This window comes from Ranitomeya variabilis, chromosome 4 (assembly GCF_051348905.1).
Source record: "Ranitomeya variabilis isolate aRanVar5 chromosome 4, aRanVar5.hap1, whole genome shotgun sequence".
NCBI classification, from domain to species: Eukaryota; Metazoa; Chordata; class Amphibia; order Anura; family Dendrobatidae; genus Ranitomeya; species Ranitomeya variabilis.
Genome location: NC_135235.1, coordinates 461338150 through 461354896, shown reverse-complemented (window position 1 = coordinate 461354896; position 16747 = coordinate 461338150). Strand labels below are relative to the sequence as shown.

General features: G+C 43.3%; 2 protein-coding genes across 6 annotated transcripts in view; one reads left to right on the top strand and one right to left on the bottom strand.

Annotated features, from left to right (window-relative positions):
* ELMO2 (engulfment and cell motility 2) overlaps positions 1 to 16747 on the bottom strand; it is a 69862-nt gene that overhangs the window by 39289 nt on the left and 13826 nt on the right. The window lies entirely within an intron of this gene.
* Positions 3772 to 8447, top strand: LOC143765219 (protein kinase C delta type-like). 2 transcript variants are annotated; one of them, XM_077251669.1, is made up of 6 exons: positions 3772 to 4048; positions 5129 to 5379; positions 5574 to 5636; positions 5804 to 6355; positions 6482 to 6525; positions 6676 to 8447. In XM_077251669.1, the coding sequence occupies exons 1-5, from the start codon at positions 3803 to 3805 to the stop codon at positions 6504 to 6506; spliced, it is 1137 nt and encodes a 378-aa protein (XP_077107784.1). In that variant the 5' UTR covers positions 3772 to 3802; the 3' UTR covers positions 6507 to 6525; positions 6676 to 8447. The 2 variants fall into 2 exon arrangements, with proteins under 2 accessions (XP_077107784.1, XP_077107783.1); XM_077251668.1 differs by having other exon boundaries at positions 6482 to 8447.

The window sequence follows — 16747 nt, the reverse complement described above, 5'->3', positions numbered from 1 at the left end:
CACAGAACAAGTTACACATATTTAAAGACATGCACCCGTAAAGGGAATTTCTCAGTAGTTTTTTTTGTAATTTGAGAGCAGCATAATAAAGAGCTAGAAACCCTGATTCCAGGGATGTGCAACATCAAAAAGTTAATTTATTTCAGTTCTTCAATACAATAAGTTAAACTCATATATTATGTAGAGTCATTACAAACAGAGTGATGTATTTCATGTGTTTATTTCTGTTAATGTTGATGATTATGGCTTACAGCCAATGAAAACCCAAAAGTCATTATCTCAGTAAATTAGAATAATTAACAAAAAAACCACCTGCAAAGGCGTTTAAAAAGGTCCCTTAGTCTGTTTCAGTAGCTCCACAATCATGGGGAAGACTGCTGACTTGAAAGATGTCCAGAAGGCAGTCATTGACACACCACAAGGAGGGTAAGCCAATAAAGGTCGTTGCCATAGAAGCTAATGTTCACAGAGTGCTGTATCCAAGCATAATAAAGGAAAGTTGAGTGGAAGGAAAAAGTGTGGTAGAAAAAGGTGCACAGCCTTGAAAGGATAGTTCAGAAAAGGTCATTTAAAAATTTGTGGGAGATTCACAAGGAGTGGACTGCTGCTGGAGTCATTGCTTCAAGAGCCGCCACACACAGACGTATCCAGGACATGGGCTACAAGTGTCACATTCCTTGTGTCAAGCCACTCATGACCAATAGACAATGCCAGAAGCCTCTTACCTGGGCCAAGGAGAAGAAGAACTGGACTGTTGTCAGTGGTCCAAGGTGTTGTTTTCAGATGAAAGTAAATTTTGCATTTCATTTGGAAATCAAGGTCCCAGAATCTGGAGGAAGAGTGGAGAGGCCACAATCCAAGCTGCTGGAGGTTTAGTGTGAAGTTTCCACAATCAGTGATGGTTTGGGGAGCCATGTCATCTGCTGGTGTAGGTCCACTGTGTTTTATCAAGACCAAAGTCAGCCCACTCATCTACGAGGTCATTTTAGAGCACTTTGGAGATGGAAATGTCATTCTCCAGCAGGACTTGGCACCTGTCCACACTGCCAAAAGTACCAATATACCTGGTTTATAAACAAAAGTATCACTGTGCTTGATTGGTCAGCAAACTCGCCTGACCTTAACCCCATAGAGAATCTATGGAGAATTGTAAAGAGGAAGATGAGACACCAGACCCAACAATGCAGATGAGCTGAAGGCTGCTATCAAAGCAACCTGGGCTTCCATAACACCTCAGCAGTGCCACAGGCTGATCGCCTCCATGCCACGACGCATTGATGCAGTAATTGATGCAAAAGGAGCCCCGACAAAGTATTGAGTGCATTTACTGATGACATATTTCAGTAGTTAAACAAGAAGTTTCCCAAGATAAATATCAAAAATAACAGGTCCAAATTCAAAAAGCATTATGAACACAAAAAAACCCCAATAGGTGTAATTAAAGTAACAGGGGAATCAAAGAATATGTTCAACCATAAAATCAATTTTATTAATAGAAATTAACACTTAAAAATCTGAGCATATTATCACTACCAAAGCAGGAAAGTTAGGGGATCATAAGAGAAAGTATAAAAAGGGGTAAAAATATATAATATAAATAAGTGTATGCAAAGCATAAGGCTCTGCCAAAATTGCACAAGTGAAATTGATGTAAACAGGGGTAAGTTACAAAAGGTTAAAAGATGTGAAAAAGGCAGAGCAACAATAGGGAAAAGTATAAAGTGAAAAGTATGGTACCCAATAACACAGATAAAAATAGGTCTAAATGTGTCAACATACCATATGGCCATATAATAGAGAAAATAATTTTGTAGAAAGCTAATAATATCAATTATCAATTCATTAAATCAAATGATAAAATCCGTAACCTGATTGTCCACAAGCATCTATCATAATTAAATCAAGTCCATAAAGAGGTTCACAATCCCGGCTGTTCAACAGTCTATCAAGGCTCCATAATGTCTCATAGAAAAAAATAATAAAGAATTCACAGTCTAGCCAGAGACCATTTCTAGAGTTCATATATTCTGCAACAGATCCATGGAGTACAATAGCAGAGAAAAACAAGCTTGTTTGTAGGAAGACTTTCCTCCCCCAATTCTCCATCTCTTTATAGGATGAAAAATGTTCACAAAGTAGAAATCATCACATACATGGATATAGATAGGTGGATTAAAATCCGGCCTTCATGGCTGTATACTGCAGAGCAAACAAATATGAGTTCAAATCAATAAAAAAACACAAACCCACCTCCCAAAAGATGCCTCCATATTTCTAAAAATGAACCAAACCCCAGATTTTCATTAAGCCTGGTCGGTACCCAATCTAAAAGTCCACTTGCTCTCAACGTAAGCAAGAGTTTTCTTGGGATCACCACTTCTCGGTCCCAAAAGAACTCTGAGAAGACTTGAATCCCTATGATGGAATTGTTGAAAATATCTTAGTAGGGTTTTAAATTGTTCAAGATCATCCTCTGTCCTAGATTTGTCCATGTCTCTTACATGTTCCTTGATACATACGTGAAGTTCTCTAGCAAGGAGACCAATGTAGATTTTCCCACCTGGACATCGGGCGTGATAGATCACCCATGAAATGGTGTCTGATGTCATATGTCTAATTTAATGACATTCCCCTGAAGGTAGCCCTCTCAGGTGTGTTCATAGTTGTCAATAATTGTGTCCTGTCCTGTTTATGAGACTAGGACACCTGCTGATTGTGCTGTCTTCACATGTCTGTGTGGATGTGACGTCATAAGTCGTCTGCACCACAAATAATATGGGAGTGAGCGGTGACATCTTACTCCTTTAATCCCCATTCTCCTGATGATGCCTGAGAGCGGGCGAAACATGTTGGGGGATTAATGTTTATAGATTTAGGGCATTACAATAACGGTGACAATCCGCCAGTATATAACAAATCGCTGACTGCAGCAGTAAATGGTACGGTGTATTCACTGCCTGTGACTGTGACACAATAGCACAAAGAAGCCGTAATAACAGGGTCATTTTCATTTATGGGGGTTTTAATTGTTTTCTTTGTGTTACATGTAAATAAAGCGATATTATAAAGAGGAAGAAGAAGATTTCGGTGACCCCAGAGATGAGCAGCAGTGACCCGTCCTTCCCATGGGTTGTGGTGGGATTACTGTAAATCACATGTGATGGGTTATTGGGAACGGTACAACCTGTATTATATATAGCACTGATGGCTTTATTATATACTGCCCCAATATCACCATATTCCTGGTAAGAGGTAATAATTGGTAGAAAGTGTTGGTTATACAGAGAATATAAAAGCTCAGGAAGAGTTTACAGCTCCGTGTATTCTGTCCATGAGGTGCAGTAGAGCCGGCTGGGTGGCACTGGGGGTAATAGGTGCGCACCACTTTGGTGGAATAGACTCTTGGGAGAAATGATAAAGGGAAATGGGACATCGAGGAAATATGTGATAAGAAACGTAGAAAAACTAATAAAAATATTAACTTTACAATACAAAAATAATGTAAGTTATAAAATGGAACGATGATGAAACACATAGAGGGATTAATAATCTAATAAATAAACCACTGGAAGTCGCCATGAAGTCCTCTGCCGTTCCTCTGGACTCTAAACTGTCACCCATGATGCCCACATCACAGTGTATAGGGCAGAGCAGGGCCAGGAACCGCTGCCTGGCAGGAGCCACCTGAGGGTTCCGTCACCTCTGACCTCTGGTCACCTGCACACGACCAACTGCCATTTACTTTCAACTGTCGGCTGAAGTGATTGGACCGAGGTCTACAGGCGGGAAGAGATTACGGAGAATGGCGACTACTGGACGAGGAGAAGAGAGCGAGAAGAGGAGCGAGGAGAAGGGGCGCGAGGAGAAGAGGAAGAGGGAAGAGGACAGCGTGACCGGATTAAAGAAGAAAAGGAGACGAGACAACAGCGGATTGGAGGAGCCAACACCTGGATGCAGCGGAGACCCTGGATCATCCGGCCCCTATGCCAGGCTTAACATCAGCCGCTTCAACATCCACCAGGTCCTAGGTAGAGGTGCCTTTGGCAAAGTAAGGCCTACATATTTGTTATTTGAAATCTGAGATTTTTCATATATCCCCATGTATTGTTCTCTGTTATCAGCCATGTCTTGCTTTGTTATTGCTCATTGTAGTGTTCTTCTGTGAGATGAGGTATAAGACATCACCATAGTTAGGACTAGTGCTGCTATAACCTGGTATTCTTCTATACTGGAGGGTTCATCTCAGGGGTCACAGCTGTAGAGGGCAGGGGACATTATTTTTTTCTCCTATCAGGCTGCCATATTGTACATACATTTGTCTCTGTGTTTTTATTAAATCCTAGATAATCAATGATATTTGGACCATACTAATGCCAACTCAATGCCTCTACTAATGCTTACTCTGTTTATTTCCATATGGTAACAGAGGAAAACCCTTTAAAAAGTCATCGTCATTTTAATTTTCATTTCATAAATCAATAGCAAACATGAAAAGAAGCAGCTTTGTAATAATTCTAATCAGATAAATCTTCTTTCTCCACCAAGACTGATTTTTCATATTCTATATTCTCAATTTCTGGGTAAACTCTGTATTTAGTGAAGACAGATTGTTACATTACTGAGAGGAGATGACAGTTGGTGCTGATAATATTCTATGTAGTGGAGAGGAGGGGCTAAATGCAAAACTCCTCCCTCCTCCTCCCCCCTCCCTTCTGCATAGAATATTATCAGCACCAACTGTCATCTCCCCTCAGTAATGTAACAATCTGTCTTCACTAAATACAGAGTTTACCCAGGAACATAGAATTTTGAAAATAAAAATCAGTCCTGGCGGAGAAAGAAGCCGATTTGGCTGATAAAATGTATTACAAAGTTAAATATTTTCATGTGTATTATTGTTTTATGAACTAAATATTAAAATGACGAATATTTATTAAGACCTCTCCATAGCCCATCCATGGAGCAGGCAGTGCATTGTTCTGATAGATAGATCTGCTCCTCTATATGGTCCTGGTCACTAGCAGACTAAGCGATCACTCAGTTTTCTCATGCGCCTTGTGGACCATAAAATCCAGATCCTTCCACCCCTGCAGACACCTTCTAAGTATTCTTCATTTGTGTTTTTCAGGTGGTCCTGGCATCTGTCCCCGGCAGTAACATCAACGTGGCCGTCAAAATGATCACCAAAAGGGACAACGAGGACACCATCTTGAGAGAGCGGCGGATACTCCTGGCGGCCAGACACTGCCCATTCCTGTGCCACCTCTATGACGCACACCAGTCTCGGCACAGGGCATATTTCATCATGGAGTACCTGTCCGGTGGCAGCGTGGAGGATTTGATCAGGATGTGCGGCTGCCTGAACATCGGCAATGTGAGGTGAGAAAGCAGAGAATGTACCTAAAAGAGAACTAAGAGAAAGGGAAAAAACCTGAGGTCGGGGTGCAGCTAGGGAAGCACTGGCAGGGCATATATTTAGGGTGCTGGAAGCAGGAGGTGGGGTGCCATGGTATTTGGGGATTGCCAGAGAAGGATTTCATGACATTGATTCTGCACTCTGTTCTCTCCATCAGATTCTACACAGCAGAGATGGTAAGTGGCCTCCAGTTCCTCCACGGACACAACATCGTCCACCGGTAAGCAGAACTTTCCTCCTTCTCTCTGTCCCCTTTACAAGCTGTAGATATGGCCCCCGGCTTCCCTGGTGTCCTGCCCCCTATTCTGCCATATTTTGTAGTGACCGATTTTCCATCTCTTGTATCACTGGACAGATTTCTTATTTTGTTTTCTTCTTTCATTGCAGTGACCTAAAGCCGGATAACATCATGTTGGATGCAGATGGCCACATCCGTATCATCGACCTTGGGCTTGCCCAAGATGGCGTCTCCTCCTCCAAAAACATCTCTGGAGTGACGGGCACTTTCCATTACATGGCCCCTGAGGTGCATCGTAGAAAACGGTATGGCGCAGCAGTGGACTGGTGGAGCCTGGGGATTGTGGTGTTCAGGATGGCAGCAGGGCGATATCCATTTTACAACGGCCCCGTCATGCAAATGGCTTTCAAATCCATCATCAACGAGAAGCCAAAATTTCCAACTTGGCTTGATGCTGACGTGAAACATCTCATCAAGAAGCTGCTGCGCAAAGACCCTCAGACACGCCTGGGTGTGAGCGGGAACATCAGAGAGCATCCATTCTTTACCACCATCGGCTGGGAGGATCTGGAGGAAAGGAGAGTAGAGCCACCATTTACACCATTCAGGCCAGTTCTGGAGAACCACCATCTGCAGTGGCTGGAGCACACAGTCCTTCACCCCGTGGCCGGATTTACGTACGTGTCACCAAGCTGGGCCCGGTAAGTATCTCCTCCTCTGTGGATAACACTCACCAGGTGCTGTTCTCTCATTGTGGTAATCATCACCATCGATCTTACCTTTTTTCACTTTTTCTGACAGTGACTTTATGTTTCTATTTTTCTTAGGTGGATGAAAAGATCTGGACTGTGAAAGAATTCACGACCATCTGGTGAGTGACCGATGTACACACAGGACACCTATTATGTCAGTACATTGTATCTGATGTTATATAGCAGAATGGTTCATTATAAAGACCATTCCCCTAATATAACATAAGATCCGGTAGATAGATTTCCTGTCTTCCTCTTATGTCTTGCAGGATGAGCCCGTGCCAACTGCCCAGAACTTCATGCCTCCTGACCCGTGCCTCACTTCTCTGCTGCTGTACGTCACCTCGGCTGCCCTTCAACATCATCTCTCTCTATACCATCTTCATGCCGGACCACTGCCATTGCTGCCCCAGACCCCTGACCTCCTGGGCTGGCATCTAACATCCCTCCAGCCCGAAGATCTTCTACCCCAGGAGCGGCCTGTGCTAAGTTTCCATCTGGTGAGTTCAGGAACAATAGTCGCACCTTTCAGTCCTGGGGCCGCTGAGCAGCAGCATGTAAGGAGCGGCCATTATCCCTGAACTCACCTTAGCATAGGCCTGGTAAGTATCGCACCCATCACACATCACCCACACTACATGGTCAGTGCAGGTCCCCACACTACATCATCAGTACAGGCACACACATAGCACAGTACATATCAGCACATAGATGTAGGACATAGATCGGCTTCTGATCCTGAGATTTAATCTGATCGCCATATTTGGGGTCAGGAAGGAATTTTTCCCTCTAATATGAGGACAATTGGCCCATTCCTCATAGGGGGTTTTCGCCTTCCTCTGGATCTACACGGCCTTAAATAGGTTTAGTATAATAGATTAATAAGTAGAATCACACACTAGTAGCACAAAAAAGTTATAATAAAATAAAATGTTCTTACTTAAAAGAAAAAATAGTTCCTATAGATAATAATTAGTCCAAGTAAAGAAACATATATTTTTTTACATGACAGGTATATTACACAGGTTAGGTACATTACACAGGTTAGGTATCAGCCTTTGATCTTGGGATTCATTCTGATCGCCGTATTTGGGGTCAGGAAGGAATTTTTCCCCCTGATATGAGGATAATTGGCCGATTCCTCACAGGGGGTTTTCGCCTTCCTCTGGATCAACACGGCCGATACATACATTTAGTGTCATAGGTTAATAAGTAAGTGCACACTTTTAGAGCATAAAAAAAGATACAAAATAAAATATTATTAGTTGAAAAAATGTTTCCTAACCAAATATAGACATAAATTAGTCCAAACATGCTACCAGATTAGTAGGAAAAAAATAATACAACACATTTTTTTACTTTAATCTCATCGGTTCATTATCAGCCCTTGATCCTGGGATTTATTCTGACCGCCATACTTTATTTGGGGTCAGGAAGGAATTTTCCTCCCTGATATGAGGATAATTGGCCGATTCCTCACAGGGGGTTTTCGCCTTCCTCTGGACCAACACGGCCCATAGATAGGTTTAGTAAAATAGAATAAATAAGTAGCTTCTTATGTTTATAATAAAAAATATATAATTTATGTAAAATAATAATATAATATTTTGGATTTACAATAATATAGTCGACACAAATATAAACGTAAATTAGCCGAAAAATAGAAATTACTTTTATATTTTTATATAATAAACATTTATATAATAATAATATAATAATAATTTTAAATAATATATATTTTTTACATTAAACTTACGTATACACATTAGCTATGAGCCCTTGATCCTGGGATTCATTCTGATCGCCATATTTGGGGTCAGGAAGGAATTTCCCCCCCTAATATGAGGATAATTGGCCGATTCCTCACAGGGGGTTTTCGCCTTCCTCTGGACCAACACGGCCCATAGATAGATTTAGTCTGATAGATGAATAATTTACACATATACATGATATATAATATATAATAACCTCATCTATAAATAAAATCTTCTTTTTACCCCTATACCTTTGTGTTGTCTTTACTCCATTGCTCGGCCATGTAGTCATTATTATACTGCCCCCTATGTCTGGTGGGCGCATACAGCAGTGCCCCTTACGCTCCAGGCTTCAAGGCCCCAACACATCATGGTGTCAGGATTTCCTTCGTATTTCTCGGGGGAGAGAACCTGCAGCAGCTTCTGAGGCCTCGATAATAATTCCATCCTCAGTGCAAAATGAAGGAAATCCTGACACCATGATGTGTTGGGGCCGTGAGGACTGGAGTTTGGGGATCAATGTCACACATGAGATAAAGCTGGATGAGCCCCGATATCGTTATATCCAATGGGGATAAATCAGGAAATTGCTCTGATTCCTGGGAGTGTCAGGTCCAGAGCAGGAGACTGGGGCCTTTCTCCATTTCCGCTAATAAATGAGAACACTGAGCCGCTCCATCCTCTATTACCTCAGAACTTCCTAACAGGACAGAGAAGAATGGGTTTCCTATACCAGACCCCCATATCATAGACAACCAGTCTGATTAGATCCTCCAGAAAAGATTAACCCCTTCATGACCCAGCCTATTTTGACCTTAATGACCTGGCCGTTTTTTGCAATTCTGACCAGTGTCCCTTTATGAGGTAATAACTCCGGAACGCTTCAACGGATCCTAGCGGTTCTGAGATTGTTTTTTCGTGACATATTGGGCTTCATGTTAGTGGTAAATTTAGGTCGATAATTTCTGCGTTTATTTGTGAAAAAAACGGAAATTTGGCGAAAATTTTGAAAATTTCGCAATTTTCACATTTTGAATTTTTATTCTGTTAAACCAGAGAGTTATGTGACACAAAATAGTTAATAAATAACATTTCCAACATGTCTGCTTTACATCAGCACAATTTTGGAAACAAAATTTTTTTTTGCTAGGAAGTTATAAGGGTTAAAATTTGACCAGCGATTTCTCATTTTTACAACAAAATTTACAAAACCTTTTTTTTAGGGACCACCTCACATTTGAAGTCAGTTTGAGGGTTCTATATGGCTGAAAATACCCAAAAGTGACACCATTCTAAAAACTGCACCCCTCAAGGTGCTCAAAACCACATTCAAGAAGTTTATTAACCCTTCAGGTGTTTCACAGCAGCAGAAGCAACATGGAAGGAAAAAGTGAACATTTAACTTTTTAGTCACAAAAATGATCTTTTAGCAACAATTTTTTTATTTTCCCAAGGGTAAAAGGAGAAACTGGACCACAAAAGTTGTTGTCCAATTTGTCCTGAGTACGCTGATACCTCATATGTGGGGGTAAACCACTGTTTGGGGGCACGGCAGGGCTCGGAAGCGAAGGAGCGCCATTTGACTTTTTGAATGAAAAATTGGCTCCAATCTTTAGCGGACACCATGTCGCGTTTGGAGAGCCCCCGTGTGCCTAAACATTGGAGCTCCCCCACAAGTAACCCCATTTTGGAAACTAGACGCCCCAAGGAACTTATCTAGATGCATAGTGAGCACTTTAATCCCCCAGGTGCTTCACAAATTGATCCGTAAAAATGAAAAAGTACTTTTTTTTTCACAAAAAATTTCTTTTAGCCTCAATTTTTTCATTTTCACATGGGCAACAGGATAAAATGGATCCTAAAATTTGTTGGGCAATTTCTCCTGAGTACACCGATACCTCATATGTGGGGTTAAACCACTTTTTGGGTGCACGGCAAGGCTCGGAAGGGAAGGCGCGCCATTTGACTTTTTGAATGGAAAATTAGTTCCAATCGTTAGCGGACACCATGTCGCGTTTGGAGAGACCCTGTGTGCCTAAACATTGAAGCTCCCCCGCATGTGACCCCATTTTGGAAACTAGACCCCCCAAGGAACTTATTTAGATGCATAGTGAGCACTTTAAACCCCCAGCTGCTTCATAGAAGTTTATAACGCAGAGCCGTGAAAATAAAAAATAATTTTTCTTTTCTCAAAAAATGATTTTTTAGCCCGGAATTTTTTATTTTCCCAAGGGTAACAAGAGAAATTTGACCCCAAAAGTTGTTGTCCAGTTTCTCCTGAGTACGCTGGTACCCCATACGTGGGGGTAAACCACTGTTTGGGCACATGCCGGGGCTCGGAAGGGAAGTAGTGACGTTTTGGAATGCAGACTTTGATGGAATGGTCTGCGGGCATCATGTTACGTTTGCAGAGCCCCTGATGAGCCTAAACAGTAGAAACCCCCCACAAGTGACCCCATTTTGGAAACTAGACCCCCCAAGGAACTTATCTAGATGTGTGGTGAGCCTGTTCAACCCCCAAGTGCTTCACAGAAGTTTACAACGCAGAGCCGTGAAAATAAAAAATCATTTTTCTTTCCTCAAAAAAGATATTTTAGCAAGCAATTTTTTATTTTCCCAAGGGTTACAGGAGAAATTTGACCCCAAAAGTTGTTGTCCAGTTTCTCCTGAGTACGCTGATACCCCATATGTCGGGGTAAACCACTGTTTGGGCACACGTTGGGGTTCGGAAGGGAAGTAGTGACATTTTGAAATGCAGACTTTGATGGAATGCTCTGCGGGCGTCACGTTGCGTTTGCAGAGCCCCTGATGTGCCTAAACAGTAGAAACTCCCCACAAGTGACCCCATTTGGGAAACTAGACCCCCAAAGGAACTAATCTAGATGTGTGTTGAGCACTTTGAACCCCCAAGTGCTTCATAGAAGTTTATAGCGCAGAGCCATGAAAATAAAAAATAATTTTTCTTTTCTCAAAAATGATTTTTTAGCCTGCAATTTTTTATTTTCCCAAGGGTAACAGGAGAAATTTGACCCCGAAAGTTGTTGTTCAATTTCTCCTGAGTACGCTGGTACCCCATATGTGGGGGTAAACCACTGTTTGGGCACACGTCGGGGCTCGGAAGGGAGAGAGCACCATTTGACTTTTTCAATGCAAGATTGGCTGGAATCAATAGTGGCGCCATGTCGCGTTTGGAGACCCCCTGATGTGCCTAAACAGTGGAAACCCCTCAATTCTAACTCCAACACTAACCCCAACACACTCCTAACCCTAATCCCAACCCTAACCCCAACACACCCCTAACCCTAGTCTTAACCCTAATTCCAACCCTAACTCTAATTCCAACCCTAACCCTAAGGCTATGTGCCCACGTTGCGGATTTGTGTGCGGATTTTTCCGCACTGTTTTTGAAAAATCTGCAGGTAAAACGCACTGTGCTTTACCTGCTGATTTACCGCGGATTTCCAGTGTTTTTTTGTGTGGATTTCACCTGCGGATTCCTATTATGGAGCAGGTGTAAAACGCTGCGAAATCCGCACAAAGAATTGACATGCTGCGGAAAGTACAACGCAGTGTTTCCGCGCTGTATTTTCCGCACCATGGGCACAGCGGATTTGGTTTTCCATAGGTTTACGTGGTACTGTAAACGTGATGGAAAACTGCTACGAATCCGCAGCGACCAATCCGCTGCTGATCCGCAGCCAAATCTGCACCATGTGCACATAGCCTAATTCTAACCCTAATTCCAACCCTAACCCTAATTCTAACCCTAACCCTAAGTGCAACCCTATCCCTAAGTGCAACCCTATCCCTAAGTGCAACCCTATCCCTAAGTGCAACCCTATCCCTAAGTGCAACCCTATCCCTAAGTGCAGCCCTATCCCTAAGTGCAGCCCTATCCCTAAGTGCAGCCCTATCCCTAAGTACAGCCCTATCCCTAAGTGCAGCCCTATCCCTAAGTGCAACCCTATCCCTAAGTGCAACCCTAAGTGCAGCCCTATCCCTAAGTGCAGCCCTATCCCTAAGTGCAGCCCTATCCCTAAGTGCAACCCTATCCCTAAGTGCAACCCTATCCCTAAGTGCAACCCTAAGTGCAACCCTATCCCTAAGTGCAACCCTAAGTGCAACCCTATCCCTAAGTGCAACCCTAAGTGCAACCCTATCCCTAAGTGCAACCCTAAGTGCAACCGTAAGTGCAACCCTATTCCTAAGTGCAACCCTAAGTGCATCCCTAAGTGCAACACTATCCCTAAGTGCAACCCTATCCCTAAGTACAACCCTAAGTGCATCCCTAAGTGCATCCCTAAGTGCAACCCTAAGTGCAACCCTAAGTGCAACCCTATCCCTAAGTGCAACCCTAAGTGCATCCCTAAGTGCAACACTAAGTGCAACCCTAAGTGCAACCCTAAGTGCATCGCTAAGTGCATCCCTAAGTGCAACCCTAAGTGCAACCCTAAGTGCATCCCTAAGTGCAACCCTACCCCTACCCCTAACCCTACCCCTAATCCTAACAGAAAAACAAAAATAAATATATTTTCAGTATTTTATTATTGGCCCTACCTATGGGGGTGATAAAGGGGGGGGTTTATTTACTATTTTTTTTATTTTGATCGATGTGATAGAACCTATCGCAGCGATCAAAATGTGCAAAGAACGAATCTGCCGGCCGGCAGATTCGGCCGGCGCACTGCGCATGCGCCCGCCATTTTCCAAGATGGCGGCGCCCATGCGAGAAGACCGAGGACACCGGGACTAGGTAAGTATGGGGGGGTGCGATCGGACAGCGGGGGGGGCAGAGGGGAGGGCGAGGAGGGGCGGATGGGAGAGGAAGGCGCTTAGGACAGGACGGAGGGGTACGGAACACTGACGGCGGCTGCAGATCGCCGCCGTCAGTCGGTGGGGTGGGCAGATCGGGGTCTCCAGCCATGGCAGATGATATTGCAGCATCGGCCATGGCTGGATTGCAATATTTCACCATTTTCATAGGTGAAATATTACAAATTGCTCTGATTGGCTGTTGCACTTTCAACAGCCAATCAGAGCGATCGTAGCCACGTGGGGGCAAAGCCACCCCCCCTGGGCTAAAGTACCACTCCCCCTGTCCCTGCAGATCGGGTGAAATTGGAGTTAACCCTTTCACCCGATCTGCAGGGACGCGATCCCTCCATGACCCATACGGTGCGTCACAGGTCGGATTGGCACCGACTTTCATGACGCAGCGTATGCGTCAAAGGTCGGGAAGGGGTTAATGAAGAAGGAGAATCCCCTGCAGAGAGGCGTCCACAGCAAGAGATGTGATAGTAACAGCTTTTGTGTCATTTCCTAGTGATCTGTATCTGGAAATAAAGGATGACAATCAAAATGGCCGCCATTATCGCTCCTACAGGGGACATCACTAAGCTTTCATACGCCCTGAACAGTACATGGTGTAATGACACATCCCCTCACATTACCACTGTTACAGAGGTGCCATAAAGCTCTCATAGATCCATGGTCAGCATTAGGGGTAGGCAGACTTGGCATCTGCCTAGTACCCTCACTCCTCCAGGGGCCCCCAGCCAGTGGTATACCGTTAATAGCGGCATACCACGCAGCCGCTAATACCGGCACACCATGAGGCCACTATGGGATCCGTGGGTCAGGGGATGCCGATACAGTTGAAAGCAATGATAGAGGAGAGAGCGTCATCTGAAGCTCCCTCTCCCATCATTCCCCTCTATTTCTGACGCAGTGGGTACGCGATGACGTCAATTAATCGCGCACCATGCTATGCCGGGCAGCGGAGCTGCTGAGACGCTCTGCAGCAGCGGGGGAACTAGGAGGAGAGGTGAGTATTGTATTTTTTTTCATATATTAGTGAGTACGTGCAGCCATAATACTGCAGGACAGTTGGGCTACATGATACTCTATGGGGTGGCTGCATTATACGCTATGGCAGTGTTCCCCAACTCCGGTCCTCAAGAGCCACCAACAGGTCATGTTTTCAGGTTTTCCTTAGTATTGCACAAGTGATGGAATTATTGCCTGTGCAGGTGATGCAATTATTACCTTTTCAATATTAAGGAAATCCTGAAAACATGACCTGTTGGTGGCTCTTGAGGACCAGAGTTGGGGAACACTGCTCTATGGGGTGCCTACATTATACTCTATGTAGTGGCTGCATTATACTCTGAGGGGGGCTCCATCATACTCTATCAATGACTATGACTATGGAGTGCATTATCCTTTATGGGGGCTGCATTACACTCTATCGCACTATGGGAAGTGCATTATACTATATGCACTATATGGAACCTGCATTATACTGTATGGAAGGCTATGGGGAATGCATTATACTATATGAAGAACTATGGAGTGGATTGCACTACATGAAGGACTATGGGGGGTGCATTATACAATATTGAGGACTAAAATTAGTGTACTATACTATTTGGAGGACTGAGGAGGCTCATTCCCTGTCCCTAACACTAGGGGCCCCTAGCTTGCCCTGTTCCCCAGGTTACTTCTGATGATGAAGATGCTGTGGCCACATACCTTGCCTTAGCTCCACCCTCAGTCTGCACCCTTACCGCACGCAGGAAGGAGGTGACTAATAGTGTACCATAATATACCAACCAGACTAACAAGATAATGCGAACAGGGGTAACGAAAAATACCAAACATACAACACCCCCATAGAATATAATACAGCCCACCTCCCCATAGAATATAATGTAGCCCCATCAAAGAGTATGATGCAATCCTCCCTCATAAAATCTAATACAGCCCCCCATAGAATATAATGTAGCCCCCCATGGAATATAATACAGTCCACCTCCCCATAGAATATAATGTAGCCCCCATAGAATATAATACAGCCCCCATAGTATGTAACACAGCCTTCTCCATAGAATATAATGCACCCCCCATAGTATATAACACAGCCTCCCCCATAGAATATAACGTATAATGTACCCACCTTATTATACAACACAGCCCACATAGTATACAGCACAGCCCACATAGTATACAGCGCAGCCTCATAGTATACAGAACAGCCTCATAGTATACAGGGCAGCCTCATAGTATACAGGGCTATATAGGGGTTTGCGGAGTCTGGCGTGCCACGTGTGGTTGGGAGCAGGGAGCATTACTCTGTCAGGTAATACGTACATTACAGTTTTTTCTGTCTCAAGATCTTGTTTAATTTAAGAGATTGATGCATGGTCGCATATGATCAGGAGGTCTGAGTGTCTACTGTGAGTTTAGGTGCATTGCACAGGTACACAGTGAGCACTGCGCTGAATTGCCGTCTCACATTGAGAACATCGTTTGGAGCACTTAGCTGTGACTCCTTTTCAAACTAATACATGTACTGAACTTGTTACTAGCTTGTTGAGAGAACTATATGAAGACTGGTCATAGCTACCTTTATTGTCTGGGGCTACTATTTATTTAATATAGTTGGGACACAATAAACACTTATTCTAATTCATTTGGGTTTGTATATGGTTATATTTTCAGTCTTGACCAGCATTATTTGCAGCAATGTTTTCTGTACTATTTCTCCCTAGTAGGTAAGCTGAGCCATATTGTGGTTTACAGCTGAACGCAGTTATAAGTTCAAGTCTTTATTATTAGTATTTATTATGATGGTTCTGTGTACTGTCTCTTCTCAGTAAGCAAGCTGTATTATACTGAGTTTATTAGCTTAATGCAGCATTTATTATCATAACTTTAAATATTTAAGATTTTACCCCAGCATGCACTACTGGTTGATTCAGTACACAAATAACTATTTGTATTACCTTGTGCTTTCTATCATCCCAAGAATTATTTCTACGCCTATCTGCTATTTATAATTATATGGTTCGAGGCATTGTTTTATATGTATGTATTGTTTGTCTTTAAATAAAGTTATAACTGTTTTATCAAAAAAATATAAACACTTTTTTCTGCGGACAATTTAATAATTGTGGAGCGGATTGGTATGTTTAAATAGTTGATCAAAGTGTTGCCCATCCCTAGTAGGTGGTAATGGGTGTGGGTTATATGTTGACAGCCCCCATAGTATGTAACACAGCCTTCTCCATAGAATATAATGCACCCCCCATAGTATATAACACAGCCTCCCCCATAGAATATAACGTATAATGTACCCACCTTATTATACAACACAGCCCACATAGTATACAGCACAGCCCACATAGTATACAGCGCAGCCTCATAGTATACAGAACAGCCTCATAGTATACAGGGCAGCCTCATAGTATACAGGGCAGCCTCATAGTATACCGGGCAGCCTCATAGTATACAGCGCAGCCTCATAGTATACAGAGCAGCCTCATAGTATACAGCGCAGCCTCATAGTATACAGCGCAGCCTCATAGTATACAGCGCAGCCTCATAGTATACAGCGCAGCCTCATAGTATACAGCGCAGCCTCATAGTATACAGCGCAGCCTCATAGTATACAGCGCAGCCTCATAGTATACAGCACACAGCCTCATGGTATACAGCACACAGCCTCATGGTATACAGCACACAGCCTCATGGTATACAGCACACAGCCTCATGGTATACAGCACACAGCCTCATGGTATACAGCACA